Source organism: Cyberlindnera jadinii (assembly GCF_001661405.1).
Source record: "Cyberlindnera jadinii NRRL Y-1542 unplaced genomic scaffold CYBJAscaffold_5, whole genome shotgun sequence".
Taxonomy (NCBI): domain Eukaryota; kingdom Fungi; phylum Ascomycota; class Saccharomycetes; order Phaffomycetales; family Wickerhamomycetaceae; genus Williopsis; species Williopsis jadinii.
The window spans coordinates 223,321-241,153 of record NW_017963656.1 but is presented as its reverse complement, the minus strand read 5'-3'; the positions used below and the strand labels follow the sequence as shown (position 1 = coordinate 241,153).

Here is a 17,833-nt window from a genome sequence, read left to right as displayed (position 1 = left end):
AATATGTTCCTTGTGTTTGATCTTGATAATGCAGAGGTTGCTATCGCACAATTCACCAACGGAGAAGAGGAGCTTATTGAAGTTACTGACGAGATCCCAAGTGCCACTAGAGCATTGGATTATGGACAGGTTACTGAAGTGCTTGACAATATTTCATATGAAAGTGCATCTACCCTTTCAATTACAGACGCAGCAGTAGCCACATCGTGGTATCAAGGTCCATTTAGCACTGACTGCTCTGCTCAACCAACTCCTGCTCTAGAAAATAGAGACATACCAAGTGGTTCATTGTCGAGCCCAGCTACACAAACTTCAGCAGGGAGATCCACCAGCACTCTATACACGACGCTAGTACGCACGAGGTACTCTCCAACTTGCTTGTCATGCTCTACTTCTTATGAAAGGTCGACATCAACGTTGTTCACTTCGTTGACTAGAACGACTTATTTAGCAACTTGTTTATCGTGCTCAACTTCTCATGCAAGATCCACCTCAACGTTGACGACCTCTGTGGTGAGAACAACTTTCTCACCAGTGTGTCTCGCTTGCTCGACTTCTTATGAGCCGTCCACATCCACTTCTTATGAACCGTCCACATCCACTTCCTCCACTTCACTCTTCTCCACCACATACTCTGCAACTTGTTTAACATGTGAGCAGCAAACAACGGTGACAGTCAAGACGTGTCCGGGAGGCTGCACAACTACGCTTTCACCTCCACAACCTACATTTGCTCATGTGCGTAACGACTCTTCGTTAATGTCAAGCTCATCATCCTCTTCAGGACCGGATACAAGCTTATCCTCAACCACATCAACCCATATTGATACAAGCTCCAGTGTCATATCCTCTTCTAGCTCTTCAGTGATGTCCTCAAGTACAGAGATCACTTCATCCTCCACTGAATTGTCTTCTGAAGCTGTTCTTACTTCCATGAACGATTCCACATCTTTCATTGAATCGTCTACTCCACCAAGTATAGAAGAGACAACTCTGACGTCTTCCAGCTTATCACCAACCTCTTCATCGATTTACACTCACGATACGACATCAGTCGTAGCTACATTGACAACAGTTGTTTCGGAAACTCACACGGAGAATGTCACAATTACATCACTTACTCAGTATCTGGACTTCAATTCCTCAACACCGGCTGTTTCCACAAGTCCAAGTACGACGTGGGATCTTTCATCCAGCTTTTCACCATTTATCTCTCTTGCTGCCTCACCTCCAAATTCTTCCACTAGCGATCGAAGTGTATCAGTTGTGACATCCTTTTCCTCGTCTGTTTTTAACGAATCAGGTTCTTTGACTGAAAGTGCACCACCACTCACCACCTTTGAAAGTTCCTTCAGTAGTTTGATACCAAATGAGGAAAACATCACATCTACAATAACAAAGAACATACAGGTTACACAGTACTTGTCTGAATCTACGGGGACATCTGTGTTTGTTACAGAACCCACGGTATCGACTTTTGAAGGGCGTGGTTCTTTATTAACAGCATCTTTAAGCGTATTGATGCTCGCTTTGTTATTCTAAACCTCACATACCGGCTCAATAATATAACCCACATTTTTGTATCCATCTGTGATAATAAACTTGATTAGTGTAACTAACAATTGAGGCAATACCATTACCTTTGAAGCTGGCTGTCAAGTAGATGAGCCAATATGTGTAATAAAGTATCCATCAGTTCTCTAGGGCAATGTATTCATCACAACTTCATCACAACTTACTCAAGTTTTCGAAGATGCTCGTATGGCGCAGTGGTAGCGCAGCAGATTGCAAATCTGTTGGTCCTTAGTTCGATCCTGAGTGCGAGCTCTTTTTTTTTTCAAATTCAGAAAATGCCTTAGCTAGCGAGAAGCAATTAGGCAATCACTGATCGATGTTTTTAGAATCAACAAGGCTCACCAACTTGTAGTATACTGATACTCACTGACAGATCAGAAGGCGAATCTTTTGGGCAATCTCCAAACCAATCAATGTTCATGTTGCGCCTCAAGATTCTGTTTCCTATACAAAGATATTCGCGGTTTTCAATTTCCGTCCTCCCTCATGCGATTCGCAAAAAGCGCAAAAAACAAAGAGAGGAAGTTTTCTTATTTGAACGGACTATGACGGTGTCAAAAGCAGCTGTTAACAATCTATAATCATGGTATGGCCATTCAGCTCCAAGAGCCCTTCGGACAACTCCTCTTCAGACGATTTTGAGTCGCGTCAACCTAGGAGATCATCCGAACGCAAAAGAGACGGGCCAAACACATCTCCGACACAACAACAGCTTCTTCTCGAAGATACTGAGCCTCGTTTCAACAATGGACCATCAAATCCCCAACTACCACTAAAGGAGGCTGTTGAAAGTATCAAAGCAGATGACTTCTCCTTCTCCAGACTGTCTCAGATGCCATGCTTTAGAGAAGCTGGTCTTACAGGGTTATCAGCCATGGCCGTCCTAGGTTCAGTTGTGTTTTTGGTGCAGAAATCACCCTCAAAGGCGGCCAATTGGGCAGTTGGTGGGTTACTATTAGGAAGCACTGTTTCATGGGAACAGTGTCGTTCACAGAGACGTAAAGAAATGGCCTTTGCAGCAAAGGCGAGAGAAACTGTCGCAGCGAAGGAGAAACCGATGGTTCACAAGCAAGACGAGAATCTCACGGAGGAGAACCAGAAAAACAGGGAGAAGATGAGTAGTTGGTGGAGCAGAGGCTAAGAATAATACTTAATGTATATATATCTATGTCAAGATTGAATACATAACGTTGTACATATGGAGAATCAGACAACGCCATTGGTGTGTTATGATAGTACATCGTGACGCCCTGGAGAAATCGTGTCTCTACCATATTGTGTCTGTACCAGAGCATGTGTGTGCCTACCAAAGTTCGGCAAACGAAGGCTATCGGTGGTCTTTCAACAACCATAGCCACTGTTCTATTGCAACTTGCTATTGTGAAAATGGTGTCAAACGTTACATACATACACGTAACCGATAAGAAGAAAATTTTGAGTCCAATTTCCACCAAATTCATCGTTAAGTTGTCGATATTGGACCAGGTGTAGCAAAACAATTCCCAAATTCCACTGCGTTGAGTAACGTGGGCTGTGGACTCGACGAAGTGAAAAAATTTTCCATAAAATTAGGCCGGCTGATTTAAAAGAAGTGGGACTAGGACGACCATTGGGACTTGGTGGACTACAGAGGTATACGGGCGTATTTGGGATTTTTGAGCAAGAGTAGTGCCCCAGTCTCCTTACAAAGTCGACAAGACACCTCAACACCATCTTATAATGTCGCTGATGAGCAAATTCTGCGATCTGCCCTTCAAGTCAGACTGTAAAATGGGCAACACATCACCTTTTCCAATTTCCTCTCAGTCCGAAGAGGACTCAAAAATAGCCTAGCGTGGTAGGGCTTAGTCCCTTTTTTTCTCGCTAGGGCCACCACGCGCATCCAAAGTCTTCCACCACGATGCCGAGCATGCAGCTCAGCTTCATATGAGTCAAAAATTTTCCATAGAAATGGAAGAAAAACCGTACCTTCATCCATTCTTCTTCCTCTTACCTCTCTGATTGTATAGGATTTCCTCCTTATATTTATTAAAGTACCTCGACATATATTCATCATGAGTGTAAGTGTTTGGTTTTGTTGTGTGAACCGCACTCCGTTGATCGACACTAACACAACGTGCACAGACCACCGGAGTTGAAGACGTCAACATTCTTGGTTACGAACCGCTATTGTCGCCAGCACTTTTGCAAAGTGAAGTCCCAGCATCCCAGAAGTCTATTGAGACTGCTCTTAAGGGACGTAATGACTCTATCAAGGTCATCAAGCAAGAAGACGATCGTTTGCTCGTTGTTGTTGGTCCATGTTCCATCCACGATTACGACGCTGCCATGGATTACGCCACTAGATTGAAAAAGCTCAGTGATGAATTGCAAAACGAACTGGTTGTCGTCATGAGAGCATACTTGGAGAAGCCAAGAACCACAGTTGGCTGGAAAGGTTTGATCAATGATCCAGATGTCAACTCCACTTTCAATATCAACAAAGGTTTGAGAGTTTCTAGACAATTGTTCTGTGACTTGACTGACAAAGGTCTCCCTATTGCATCTGAGATGTTGGATACCATTTCGCCACAATTCCTTGCTGACCTTCTTTCCTTCGGTGCTATTGGTGCTAGAACTACCGAATCTCAACTTCATAGAGAGTTGGCTTCTGGTTTGAGTTTCCCAATTGGTTTCAAGAACGGTACTGATGGTACCCTTGACGTTGCTCTTGACGCTGTCCAAGCTGCTTCTCACCCACATCACTTCATGGGTGTTACAAAGCACGGTATCGCAGCCATCACTGCAACCAAGGGTAACGAAAACTGTTTTGTTATCTTGAGAGGTGGTAAGAAGGGAACCAACTACGATGCCAAGTCTGTTCAAGAGGCCAAGGAGAAGCTTGGTGAGAAGGGTGTGTTGATGGTTGACTGTTCCCACGGTAACTCTAACAAAGACTTCAGAAACCAACCGCTTGTCTCTGCTGATGTTGCTAAGCAGATTGCCAATGGTGAGGACAGAATTATCGGTCTCATGATTGAATCTCACATCAACGAAGGTAAGCAATCCGTCCCACCAGAGGGCAAGAGTGGCCTCAAATACGGTGTTTCCATCACCGATGGATGTGTTGGCTGGGATACCACCGTCTCCATGCTTAAGGAGCTGGCCGATGCTGTCAAGGCCAGAAGAGCATTGAAGAAGAACTGAAAAGTATATAGATTTTTTCCTTTAGTAATTAGTCAAGTTCGGTTTCAATCTCCTAAAGTTCTCTAGTGTAGTGTCTCTGGCACAGGTTGGAAATTCAATTGCATAGTTAGCCGTCATTCTCTCAATGTCCTTGGCCGGCGGATTATTTATTGAATGCTCTTTGACTAGGATTAGCACTCTCTCTGAAATATCGCATCGATCAAGCTGGCTGCAACTTCCACGGATATTATATAAATATGGGACCGTAGATATAGCCCGCAGCAAGATGTATGTGTCGATCCAGCAAATGGTTCAATTGACCCACACTAGGAAGGGCTTGAAAAAATTACTGTGCGGAAGTTATGTACAGATACAACGGTTTTATAACAATCCTCGCATGGTTTTCACGTGTGCTAACTCAGTGCGTTCCCGATCAAGTTGTATATGAGCTGAGCTTCATGTGCTGCTATGTAGATCCAGGATGCGGTTCAACTATCTCATTGTCAAGTGTTGAAAATATTGTGCCACCAAGTGCTATGTACAGGTGCAACTGTCCACTGAGGTGGTTTTCATGCACAGACGTGGGGGTTAGAAGATACAACTCATCAAATATGAGGATTACACCAATCATAGGCCATCCTTTCGCCCCCGGAAAGTAGAATCATGGGGTATGATAAGAGTGACCACCGATGAGTTATTCCTCCCCCTAAAAGCCGTCAAACGCAAAACCCACAGAACGATAGGCCTGAGCAAGCGGATCGGTTCTTGGCTTCGGTAAGTTTTGAACGGCCGGCTCCTCCAACGGTTTTTGATGTCTGCGATTCCCGGTACGTGCCACACAGACGGTCGGAATGGGCTTTTATGCCCGTCACATAGCATCATCTATAGCAAGCTGTTGGTTGCGGGTAACACACAGCCTCAGAGTGCTTTAGAAATCTGAGCCGGGCCAGTAATTTGCTGGCTTTCGATCGGATTCATTTCTTCTTTCGGTAATGTTTTGCCTATACATGACAGAGCGATGGATGAGAATTCCCTATCGCGGTGTATGGCCAGGAAAGCGGCGTGTTACCCATGGGAATAACCTTGGTTGAAGATTAGGTTGGGGGAGTACTGGCTGAGGTCATTCGAAGGTATGATAACCATGAACCTTGGTCGACTCCGTTACGGAAACCCTATAGTCACGATATGGACGTTGTGGGAAGTGGATAATAACGTTCCATGACTCACCCTGATTAAAGAGACCTCTAATCTAAACCGGCCTGTGGTGACATCAGCTATTACTGTCCAGGCACCAGCATGCAAAATTTGTCACACACTACAACCCCCATAGTAAATCCAGATTATCTCGAGGTTACCACCGGCGCGAGATGTGAATAGGCATCTCGAGCACACCAGCTACGCCGCTGACGTTGTAGATCCCTCAATATGATTCAACCTCCACGGAAGAATAAGACCATTTGACACCTCATCTCAGCCCAGAAAATATTACCAAATAGACAATTACCCTGAATACTTGCTACACCTTGAGGCATACCCTCTCCTGTAATCGTAAACCTTGAAAACACTGGGATCTCCATCGAATGAGAAACTACGTGTTGTATGAGCCGAGCCGAGGTCCGCACAGATGAGTTAAAAATTTTTAGGATGCGCAAGTGTAAACAGGCCCAAAAAAAAAAGAAAATCAGGCACCCGAACGATGACAAACGTCTAAAATCCGAGCTAAACCCACTAATTCCACCAGCCGGAATTTGATTTCAATGTACATTTAATGAGTCATCATAACCATCTTTTCCCGGTGTAAGCTCTATGGAAGTATTCATCATTGTCACACATCTGTTCGTATGCGTGGTTTATACCGTCCTCCAGGGACCAGCCTCTTAGATCTTTTTTTTCCGTGCAAAAAGAGAGGAATTCAATCCGTTTCCAGAGCGCACATTTTTTTTTCAAGATCTACGTATAGGCCGCGTGCCGGGGATACTTCCCGTACGGGTTGCGGGTTTCAAAGGGCATTGTCCGGCCGGCATTGCCATTTCAAGTCATCAAGTTTTTGGAATAAAAGGCAATGTAAATCCAGTTTGTAATCAGGTTTCAAGATGGTTCAAACCTTAGTGGATTACAAATATACATAGACACTGCTTGACAAGTGGTTTTGGTTATAAACAAGCCGACTTTCCCTCTCTGCAAACAGTTTCCGAAGTATACAAGCTGTTGTTACTTCACACGCTTTACCTTTTTCCTGATTACATATACACACAGACGCATTGACGCTACACGCTGCCCACGATGAACCCAATGACGGAGACATACCTGCTGGCTTCAAAAGCTAGAGCCAAGCTTACAAGAGAGGCATCGCGTCCAGACCATGACTTGCGTGTCTTGGTCTGCCACGCAAACATGCTGGATAATTTGATGGACAGAATTCACGAGCACAGAACTTCAATACTGAACGGTGACTACCTGGCCAAGAGACTCCAACTTCCACAACTGTCTCCTTCGATAACGCATGTTAGCTATATTGCGGAGGAGTTGGACGAAGATGACGATGAGGAGTACTACAGCGATGAGGAAGAGCAAGAACCTCGTCGTATTCCAGAAATCCATTACAACACATCAGAGATTGAGTACGACTCTGAGAGTGACTCTGAGGAGGATTTCGACATTGACAGTGATGAAGACGAAGAGGCACCATTATACTCTATCAAGAACTGCTCATACGAGCATTACACGCCGTCAAGAAATTTTAGAGAGATGCCTTCCATGAGCGATCTCACTGATGAAGAATTGGATGACTTGGAGGAGATGGACTCTGCAAGTGACGACGAACAAGAGGTTGACATTGTTGACTTGAACAAGACTCCATCGCTAACTTATACAGATTCAGAGTCTGATGATGACGACGACGAACACCACCATCACCACCACCATCACCACCATCATCGCAAGCACCACACTCCTCTCATTGACCAGAAGATGTCCAGTGGTGATTTGAACCTTGAGTGCCTCACTATGCACTCAAACTTCACAACGTCTGAGATTGTTGCTATGTGAAATTGGCATTTCCACACAGACTCTTCTAACGATTATCCATATTCATCATTTTACGAATTACGACTCTTTTTTTTTTTTGATTTGGATGAGCTCATAAAGCTCATCTCATGAACTTACGAACCTGTTATTACTAGTCTATACGATACAATCATATATTTACATCATTGATACTAGAACGTGTGTAGAGACAGGCATTTTCAACGCGACAGTAATATATCGCATCATGAGCCGAAGCAGTTCAACTGCACCTCTCAAATAGGGGCCAGCAGACTTAACTGTCACCTCTGAAGACAATGGAGCCCCTATTATTCAAATCATACAGGCGTAGAAAGGCTTTAGAAAAATGCGATCTCGGCTCTTCCAATACAGCGCATCAGTTGGTTTTCAAGTCCCTCGTAACAAAACCTTTGGGTCCATCTCGTGCCATTCTCTTCGTTTTAGCCTCGCAAGAAGAGAAAGGAATAGTATGCGAAAAGAAAAAAACTACGCAAAGTGTACCGGGAACGGTCGGCTCAGATAATTTTCGGTAAGGACCAAATTTCCCCAGCTTCCCCCGTCGCACTTTGGTGATACATCCAAACACCACTTCTTGTGTGAATACCGAAAGAGTGGTCGTGCGTGTACCGATAATACTGGAAGCCCTGCGTTGCGAAGAGCTCTATCGACTAGAACGTTGTACCGTCACCTGTTGGTAATGAGGTTGAGATCTATGATTGCATGTCCACATCAGTACAGTTCACCCAAAGAGGATGTAAATCTTGTTTCCAGTACCTCGAAGCGAAGGACCTGGGGTGGTGGGTGAGGGCTTTGAAGATTTGTGTGCACGCAACATTATGGACTCTAAGTGAAGTGGAGATCTCATCAATATACATACAGATTGGTTTGTTCTAGAATTAGAGTCTTCTGAGGAAATCGACGTTCTTACTGGAAGCTAAATACCAGATGCTAGACAATTGGCGTCGTGCCTTGGAGAGATTGTGCCAAGCGTGTTAAGGGTTCCAGCGACAAGTTTTCCCACCAGACCTTGTTCAAAAAGTAACGCATGTAGTCGATGGGATGTACGAGGTATCACCCGATTCAGGTGGTCGTTAACTAACTGTAACGGTGGCTGTTGAGGTGTTAACCACTGAAAATTTGTCAAGCACAGGATGTGTTAAAACTGTATTCTCTATTTGCTGAGAAAATCTTTCGAGTTGCTGCAAAAATTCCACCTCAATATACGCGATCCGCATTACAAAAGTCACAAGTCTTACATATATGTGCTTAGTTACGAGCTTACGATGCCTTATATTATTTACAGGTGGTTCTCATCTGTAGAGAATACGCAATTACACTGGAACTAGTTATGATGGTCTTTTCCCGAATTATTCTAAAAAATGTTTTGTAAGAATAATTAGTCATGTGAAAATGTTAACTGAAGCAGCTCAACTTTGAAATTTGCCAAATAGTAAGCGTGTGAATGAGATGAGGTACTTTTTCCTTCCATTGAAGTGGTAATTTCATCACTGGCCAAGCCTTTTTTTCTTTCCAATCCATGTAAGATTGACATACTTGCTATATGAGACTAATATTAATATCAGATAACCCACGGCATCAGTCATAAGACTTTACATTCAAGCTTAAACCGCAGTGCTGCAGACCTTGTTTCAACTAGCCTATAGTTTTCAATCAGTTATCAAAACCATCTGTGTATGACGATGTATGACATCTAATTCTGAAAGGATCTTGCTTGCTCCATTGAGTCTTTGAATGAAGAATTGCTACTGTATTGATGAGCTCCACCACGATATTGTATCACCAAATTGTTTATAGAACCACGCTCCCTCACCATAACGCTGCAACTCAAAATCTTACAAGCAGTCACTTTGTCTCCTCTGAAATGCATACACATATATTTCAGCTACTCAATGAGCTTTCAGCGTGAAACGTTCACCCGCTAATTAACAAGAAAAGTTTTATCTACGGCGATCAAAAAAAAAGCCTTTTAACCAAGCTTTCACTCTATGCACGAAATTAGGGATTATGCATGATATACATGACAGTTTTGATGTACACCCAAGATCAACATATAGATGAGGTTTCAAGGTCCATATTAATTTCCAGGACGACTAACTGCTGAAGTGATACTTGTAGGTAATTTTTGCTTGCGTAACCTTGCGTGAATAACCGTTCATCCAGTTGCCAGGTAACTATATAAAGGTGGCTTTGTAAGTGCTTTTTTTGTTTGGTTTCTCTTGTGCGTGTAGTAAGCAGTAGTTCTAATCAAAATGAGGGTGCCAGACAATGCATCGGAGATGGGGAAAGACGTTGAAAACATCATTACAGAACCTTCAGTCAAGGAGCAGTTCACTAATGATCAGATCAGTGACGTGAGCATGCCCGAGGAAAACACTTTTATTTCTCGTGGTGTGCAACGTATGGAATGGGTCAAGGCTTCTATGGATAACTCCAAAAGTGGTAAAAGACTGCGCATTTACTTCTTTGTCATTTTGTTTATCATTGCATATGTCTATACCCTTGATGAGTATTCGACGTCGAACTACTCCCCAACTGCTACATCTGCCTTCAGCAGTCATTCTCTGTTGTCCACGATTAGTATTGCTAACTCCATCGTCAGTGCTGTGACAAAGATTTGGATTGCAAAGATTGCGGATATCACTTCAAGGCCATGGACCTACGGCATCGTTCTGGTGTTTTACACTGTGGGTACTATAATGGAAGCTGCATCTCCAAACATCACCACATACGCCGCAGGATCCGTCTTTACTAGTGTTGGCGCAACAGGAATTGTCCTTCTGAACACAATCATGTCTGCAGATATCACGCCATTGAAATACAGAGGTTTGGCTCTTTCCATGCTTGCAACTCCGTATATAGTGAACGCTTGGATTACAGGGTACATTGTTGAAGATATTCTGGAAAGCAACTGGAGATGGGGTTATGGTATGTTCTGTATTATCATGCCAGTTGTGATTGGACCAGCGTTGATTGCTATGTCATGGCTGGAGCACAAGGCAAAGAAAACACAAGCAGCCCAAGGACAAGTGACTGAATCTCCAAAACAAAGTACCTCGGGCATTCTTCATCTCCTTTGGAAGTCTTCGCTTGAGTGTGACATGTTTGGTCTTTTACTGCTTGGTTTTGGATGGGCTCTTTTGTTATTGCCATTTTCCCTTAGAACAACTGCTCAAGATGGATGGAGAAACCCATCCCTGATTGCAATGTTTATAGTTGGAGGTCTTCTCTTGGTTCTGTATACTCTTTATGAGTTCTACATTGCTCCTTATCCATCGATGCCAAAACGTGTTCTTTTCAACAGAGCATTCATTATGGCTTGTGTCATTGACTTCTTCTATCAGATGGGCAGTGCATTGCGTTTGATCTACCTCTCATCTTATGCACTTGTCTGTTTCGACTGGTCGTATAAGAATTGGACTTATTTCAATAACTGTATGACTGTTTGCTTCTGTTTCTTTGGTGTCATTGCAGGTTTACTTCAAAGAGTGACACATAGGGCTAAATATCTCCAGATATTCGGTATCTCAATGCAAGTAATTTCCTGTGGTATAACATTCTGGGCTCGCTATGATAATTTATCCACAGTGGCTATTGTGTGGACTCAGATCCTCGCAGGTATTGGTGTTTTCTCCCAACTGGGATCAAGGGTGCTCTCACAAGCGTCCGTTGCTCATCAAGACATGGCATTAGTCATTAGTCTTTGGTCCCAATGGTCGTACATTGGGAATGCCATTGGTGCTGCTATTGCAGGTGCCATTTGGCAGGCGAAATTACCCCAAGCACTAAGAGCAAGAATCCCATCATCAGTGCCTGATGAGGAGGTTACAATGCTGTTCGAGTCTGTTATTGCAATCTATCAACTTCCATTTGAGTCTGAAGCTAGACAAGGTGCCAGATTGGCATACTTTGATGTTACGTACTATCTCTTTGCCATTGCCATTGGAGTCACGTGTATTTCATTTGTCTTTTCATTGTTCCAGAAGAACTACTACTTGGGCGATGATCAGAATGCGATGGAGTCCAACGAGGAAACGTGCGATAGTGAACCAAAGAATGCATTCCAGAAACTCCTTCGTTTCCTTGACGAGCCATTAGAATATAGAAATCACTCTAAGAGACTGGCTAAAGTGAACGAAGACCAAAAATAATCTATAACTCAGGGCTCATTGTACATAACATGTAATTAGTTCAGAGTTTATTAACAATTCCATCTTCTACCATGTAACACCCAGTTCTATAATCCAAGACTCTTACGAACATCTGCTCGAACCCTTCTTTCGAACTCTTCTCTATTGTCTCTCCATAGCACACAGGCATCAATATTGGCACCACTCTCAACATTTGGCTCACTGAGCATACTCATTACACTGAGTAAGATCTTCTCAACATTCTGCACTGGGGACCAACGCTCCTCAGGTCTTTCGTACTGCAACGGATCTTCACCAGGTGGGTGTAGGATGGATATACAGACTTCTCCGTTTGCATAGATATTAGGGTGTAAAATGGACGGTGTGAACACAAGTTTTGGTGGTGAGAGTGGATAATCTGTAGGAAACGTAAGACGAGCAGGAAACACCCCATTCTCATAAGGAGTATCCTTTGGTCCTTCAATCAAGCAGTCCCATACAAATAGGTTGCTGGTTTCCAAAAAAATCCTTGTTAGTCATCTCAAGCCATGGGGAACAGATCGGAATGACAAACCATAGTAACAACTCACTCTTCAGACACTGGGCCTGCGACAATTCCCTCCGGACAGTCCTTTGTAAGCTGTTGATACTCCTTGAGGAGACGACGCTGAGCAGTGTTTACCCTTGGTGGCATGGGTTCAGTCTTCTGATGTTGAGGATATTCCTATCAAAAGAAAGAGTTGGTGAAGATGGTGAAGTTCCGGTAATTTTGTCCGAAAACAATTTTGGCGAAAAAAAGAGAGAAGCGCCAATTTGCGTAATCTTTTTTCGTGATCTCATTTTTGCGCAAAACACTACACATTAACCATACAAAACTTCGATTACATCCTTGTTAATTATCAATTATTTAGAGCAAATCCATGTATCATACAATCATCACCACCTGTGAGTACATAATCGTCACCATACGTTGTAGCAACAGCAGTGGCCTTATGTAGAAAGTTTTTATCATCATCTGAGAGTTGCTCAATGCTGACCCCCTTCAACAACGTGTCGTAGTGGTTCATAGTTGCCAGTAGATGACAGTCTCTTGAGAAGATGGATATGGAGCCATCCCTATCGACTATAACTATGTGGCTCAGGGTGAAGAACACCTGGGTGACACCTTTGGAGCTTTGCTGTAATAGGATTCGGTTAGTAGTAAAGTCAAAGACGACAACTTCCTTTTCAGTGCCCAATGCTAATAATTTATCGTCAATAGACAACGACTGAACGATGCCATCAATATCAACGCTAATGGAGATCGTTTGCAGTAGCTTGACCTTGTTAGAAATGTCGTAAACCTCAAGGTTTTTCCCAGGGATCTTCACGTAGAGTAGGGATCCACGCAGTGCAATTGATTCAGCACTAATATTCAAATCGTCAAACTCAAGCCATGTGATATCGGAGGAGTGTTCTAGTACTAGGATCTTTACCGACTTGTTCATTTTCAATACGACAAAGTCCCCATTGGCGACTAGTTGTGTCAACCTTGAGGAACAAGTGATCTCGTGGTCTGGAGTATCCTGGTTAATATTCCAAAGGAATACCTTTGAGTGCGATGCAACGACAAAATAATCCTTGCTTATCCAGTTGATGAACTCCAAATCGTCACAATTGGACGAATAAGTCTTGATCTCCTTTGGAGATATGGAATCTTTTTTCACCTTCTCATCAAACCTCCACAGGATTATAGAGCCACCAGATGCAAGTGTCAATAACGAATTTGCAAAAGATGACAGTGATCTGATCTGAGATATGTGTGATTTCAAAGTGAATCTGGGTTTAGAATAATCAGTGGTGGGTCTGGACGGTGTAAAACTGTTAGACCTCTTTGAAGGTGTTGGTTTTGTCTTGTCTGCATCTTCCTCAGCAATGACGGTCTCGTTATCCGTGTCAATATCACCGGAATCCTTTGTTAATCCATTAGGCACGTACTCTGGTGATTCTGGAACAGCTGGGGATTGGGTAAGTACCCTTTTAACGTCACTATCAACCACCTCGGCAGCGTGCTTATGCTGGTCCTCCACCACTAGCAAAGCCCTTTGACGCTCTAGTTCCAGCTGCGACGATAGATCTGAATCTGTCCCCTTCAGCAAGAACACAACTTCCCTCATCTTATCCTCCAAGTGCCTTCTGGCCTCGATCAAAGGAGCAAGCTCAAAGTCTTGCAACCCGTTCACAAGCTGATCCTGCTCCCTTGCACAAGCCTTGCCGTTGCTATCAGCGCAGTTGAGCGAGTCCAGTTGCTTTTGAAGCTTAGCATTGATGTACCTCAAGCTGTTATTCTCACTCGTAAGCTTGGCCACCTGACACTTCATCTCTTCGAGCTCACTCTTCATGAGTATACGATCCCTATGGTTCGTGGCCCATTCTGTCTGGAGGTAGTGCATCACACCAGGAAGAGTGTACCCTTGCGTTCCATTACTGTGGCCGTCCATCACACCTACAATTGCTCAGCAGCCAGCTTGATTGTCACTATCAACAGAGATACAGGAAAGATCAGCAAAGCACAGAGCAACGGTTCACTGAACAAGTGCTCCCGGTCTTGAAGGTAAACACATCAACCGAACAGTTATAGCCACGAATATTTCCCAATGTGGGAGGCGTGTTTGTCCAGTGGTGTAGGGATGTTGGGCATCTTTTGAAATGCACACGACTTGTCCTGTCTTCTGGGTCTGTTCTCCGGACTGCCCCCTCAGTTCCGGACACTGAGACACTGGGGCTTCAGATCCATCGTAAAGGCGTGTATTGCTTGCGGGTTTGGGTTGTATATTCGAGGATGCCATAGGCTCTAGATAGCACTTCTGGCTCTGCGATCTATCTGAGCCGGTTGAAAACAGGAACGGTTGTCCTGATAGGGTGGTTAAACGTGTAGGTGTTGGTGTACTTGTCTAAAGAGACAAAGGACAAAAGACAGACAGGGACAGAGACAAAGGACAAGGGACAAGGGACAAAAGACAGAGGACTAAAAATCGCGTCCCACGCCCGGCTGCCCAAAAGTTGTCAAACCGGTAAACTGTCTCGACATTATACACTACAATACAAAGCCTTTGGGTATCAATTGACACTGAAGCTTCGCATCCTTTGATCTCCTGATATCTATACCTCTTTCACTTTTCACCGCTGAAACAATGGATCTCGATCCTTGGTCTGCTATCACGAAGACCGCAACTTCGATAATCGGAAGCTCAGCCGATACCAAAATGGCCCAGTTCGAAGCTGCTAAGAAGGCCCTACATTTGCTCCAATCTTCGGGAGCTGCTGATCACCTGGTGGAGCTCTGTCTATCAGTGATAGATGAAGACAATACAAAGCTGTTGTCTCTGTTGAATGCGCCAGATGCCGTGAAGTTGCTCAACGAGAAGGACTCGTCTGGGCTGTTCCCCTTGACCTATGCCACTGTTATGGGAAATGAGACTGCAACGACGTTGATGCTGAACAAAAGCACAGAGATGATCAACACGCCAGACGGGCTGTTTGGCTATACACCGTTAATGTGGGCTGTTTACTACAACAGGAAGGACATCGCTGTTGAACTGTTAAATTACGGGGCAGATCCAAATGTTCAAGGTTGGAACGGTGTCACTGTTCATGAACTGCTGAAACCAGATTCAGACATGTACGACTTCTTTGAAGAGCATGGCTTGCTGAAGGATGAGGCAATGGCATCCTCTTCACCAACAAACTACGACTTCTACAAATCCACAAATGACGGTGCATTCGGCGCACAAGATGATGAATTGATGGATAGCATAAGGTTGAAAACTGCTGGGTTGAATGTACGCCCAGATCTCGATGATGGGCTCTACAAGGACAACAATGCCTTTATAACCTCTAATTCTCTCTTGGGTGATGAGTTTGACTTCAACAGATTGCTGAAGAACCAGTACATCATCTTTTCAGATTATGACATCCTTGCCATCTTAGACTTGATCTTCACTTTGGATACCAAATTTACCCACAAGACCACCTATCCAGCAGCCGTGATATACCAATGTGTTAGATATGCGGACCATCTAAAGGATAACGATACTCTCGTTGAGAACTTTATGAACTTGGCATTTACAAAGATTAGATCGAACACCTCATCGAAGAGCGGCGTCACAAGTGTCTACAGCGAAGGTGATATCGTTCTACAGAGCTACTGGCTCTCTGTGCTGAACTTTTTGTTCTTTTACCTATGCCGTGATGATGGATTCTTCAAAAGATACCCGAAGATTCTCCAAGAGTTGATCACAACGTTACAGTCTTTAATGATTGAATTGGCCAATTCCATCAAATTTAGGCTCAATGGCATGGTTGACGATTGTCTTCTGAACTATACAAGTATACCAGATATTGGCACCACGCTTTATAAGAACGATTGGAACTTTTTCAAGAAGAAAAGCCATGCTAAATCGACATACGAAGAGATCTTGGAAATGCTGTATCCACCTTCTGTTAAAGAGCAGCTGAAACCTTCGCCTATAAGGATTATTCAAACCTTTGGTGCTTTGTTATACGTTCTAGATTTGCACAACACACATCCTTTGATCACACAGCAGACCTTGTCCATAGTATTCTACTGGTTAGGATGTACCCTTTTCAATAGAATCGTGTCACAGAAGAAGTACATGTCCAGAGCCAAAGCCATTCAACTGAGATTGAACATCTCAGTAGTTGAAGACTGGGCCAGATCTAATGATAGAGAACCAAAGATCCCAGATATGGACCAGGACCTGTTGAAGCTCTTCCCTTATACTCTGATGGAGGATGATCTCAAGGAAGACCATACGTTAAAGCTACACGGAGTTGCACTGTTCCATGGTGACCCTAAGAATACCTTTGATAGTGCGTTTTATCACACTGATCTGTATAACATTGTCACTGTCCATATGGAGCCAACTTTTGAACTCCTACAATGGTTACAATGCCTTTCCGGTTTACAGACTTCAGAAGAGGTTGACGGGATGATCTCTGCTTTCCAAAAGTTGAACGTTGCTCAACTGTGGACCGTTATGGATAAGTACAGATATGAGCTTGACGAAGCAAAGGTTGATAAACAAGTGAGGAAAATCATGGAGAAGAAGGCCAAGAAGGAGAATAGCCCAGTTGAAGGCATTTCATACGTTTCGAAGGACTCTTTGCTGCTGCTGAACCAGGACTTACAATTCCCAGTGGTCATTCCAACTGTTCTGGAGATGGTTGATCAATACGGCGCAGGTATTGGAGGAGTCAACAAAGAACGTGCCATCAAATTCCAGCCATTTCTACCAGTGGAGATCCTGGACTCTGTGGATGAGATCCATGAACAGAGAACAAAACTACGTGAGCAGCAGGCAGAAGAAGAAACCTTACAAAACGAACTGGACGATAGCGACGGCGAAGATGGTGATGAGGCAGGGAAAGTCCACACTGGCCAAGACAAAAACGACAATGACGACGAACACAGCCACATCAAAGGCAGTGTTAAGGATGACGATCTATTCGGAGAGCTTCGTGTTCCGTCATCACTGGCTCACCGTGAATGGGGCAACGAGAACGAGATCAATCCATGGTGATCTTCCTCGATTATATTATATTATATTATCATTATATCGAAGTCCCCGCCAGCTGCGTAGTCTCTCGGTACGCGCAACAAAAGTCCTCGGACTGGTTTTTTCCCGTTTTTTTTTTCTGGCCGCGCCCCTCCGATCAAAAGACAAACGGGCCAACGAAAAATGTCCACTCCAAGCAGACAAACCCGCTAGACCAATCTGGATCCACGAACAGAGCCAAAAAAAACCCACTAAAGATGAACCCAGCTGTTTCCAACTTGGTCATCATGCTTGTCATGATGCAAGTCTCGAAGAGACTCGACTTTGAGAACCCAGACGTTG

The 17,833-nt window shown here is 43.8% G+C and overlaps 8 protein-coding genes and 1 non-coding gene across 9 annotated transcripts; 7 read left to right on the top strand and 2 right to left on the bottom strand.

Moving 5' to 3' along the window:
• The first annotated feature begins 294 nt into the window (after positions 1-294).
• CYBJADRAFT_167294 (uncharacterized protein) lies at positions 295-1,572 on the top strand. Its single transcript, XM_020214845.1, has one exon. The coding sequence runs from the start codon at positions 760-762 to the stop codon at positions 1,540-1,542; it is 783 nt and encodes a 260-aa protein (XP_020070919.1). The 5' UTR covers positions 295-759; the 3' UTR covers positions 1,543-1,572.
• Positions 1,573-1,755: 183 nt separating this feature from the next.
• Positions 1,756-1,827, top strand: CYBJADRAFT_t89. The gene has a single exon. It is a non-coding gene; the product is annotated as a tRNA-Cys (tRNA).
• Positions 1,828-2,093: 266 nt separating this feature from the next.
• Positions 2,094-2,803, top strand: COX20 (Cox20p). Its single transcript, XM_020214844.1, has one exon. The coding sequence runs from the start codon at positions 2,159-2,161 to the stop codon at positions 2,714-2,716; it is 558 nt and encodes a 185-aa protein (XP_020070918.1). The 5' UTR covers positions 2,094-2,158; the 3' UTR covers positions 2,717-2,803.
• ARO4 (3-deoxy-7-phosphoheptulonate synthase ARO4) lies at positions 2,774-4,857 on the top strand (the record flags this gene model as incomplete). Its single annotated transcript, XM_020217500.1, has 2 exons — positions 2,774-2,797; positions 3,700-4,857. 2 exons carry the CDS (start codon positions 2,774-2,776, stop codon positions 4,759-4,761), a joined length of 1,086 nt encoding a protein of 361 aa, XP_020070917.1. The 3' UTR covers positions 4,762-4,857.
• Positions 4,858-6,822: 1,965 nt separating this feature from the next.
• CYBJADRAFT_167290 (uncharacterized protein) lies at positions 6,823-7,952 on the top strand. The gene has a single exon (XM_020214843.1). It carries the CDS (start codon positions 7,024-7,026, stop codon positions 7,786-7,788), a length of 765 nt encoding a protein of 254 aa, XP_020070916.1. The 5' UTR covers positions 6,823-7,023; the 3' UTR covers positions 7,789-7,952.
• Positions 7,953-10,163: 2,211 nt separating this feature from the next.
• Positions 10,164-11,954, top strand: CYBJADRAFT_150094 (uncharacterized protein; the record flags this gene model as incomplete). The annotated part of the gene is made up of 1 exon (XM_020213339.1): positions 10,164-11,954. The coding sequence occupies one exon, from the start codon at positions 10,164-10,166 to the stop codon at positions 11,952-11,954; it is 1,791 nt and encodes a 596-aa protein (XP_020070915.1).
• UBC7 (E2 ubiquitin-conjugating protein UBC7) lies at positions 11,745-12,658 on the bottom strand. Its single transcript, XM_020213338.1, has 2 exons — positions 12,524-12,658; positions 11,745-12,443 (listed from the first exon to the last, which is right to left on the bottom strand). The coding sequence occupies exons 1-2, from the start codon at positions 12,625-12,627 to the stop codon at positions 12,041-12,043; spliced, it is 507 nt and encodes a 168-aa protein (XP_020070914.1). The 5' UTR covers positions 12,628-12,658; the 3' UTR covers positions 11,745-12,040.
• Positions 12,659-12,802: 144 nt separating this feature from the next.
• Positions 12,803-14,850, bottom strand: FAR8 (Far8p). The gene has a single exon (XM_020214842.1). It carries the CDS (start codon positions 14,411-14,413, stop codon positions 12,833-12,835), a length of 1,581 nt encoding a protein of 526 aa, XP_020070913.1. The 5' UTR covers positions 14,414-14,850; the 3' UTR covers positions 12,803-12,832.
• CYBJADRAFT_167287 (uncharacterized protein) lies at positions 14,751-17,829 on the top strand. The gene has a single exon (XM_020214841.1). The coding sequence runs from the start codon at positions 15,107-15,109 to the stop codon at positions 17,513-17,515; it is 2,409 nt and encodes an 802-aa protein (XP_020070912.1). The 5' UTR covers positions 14,751-15,106; the 3' UTR covers positions 17,516-17,829.
• Positions 17,830-17,833: the final 4 nt, after the last annotated feature.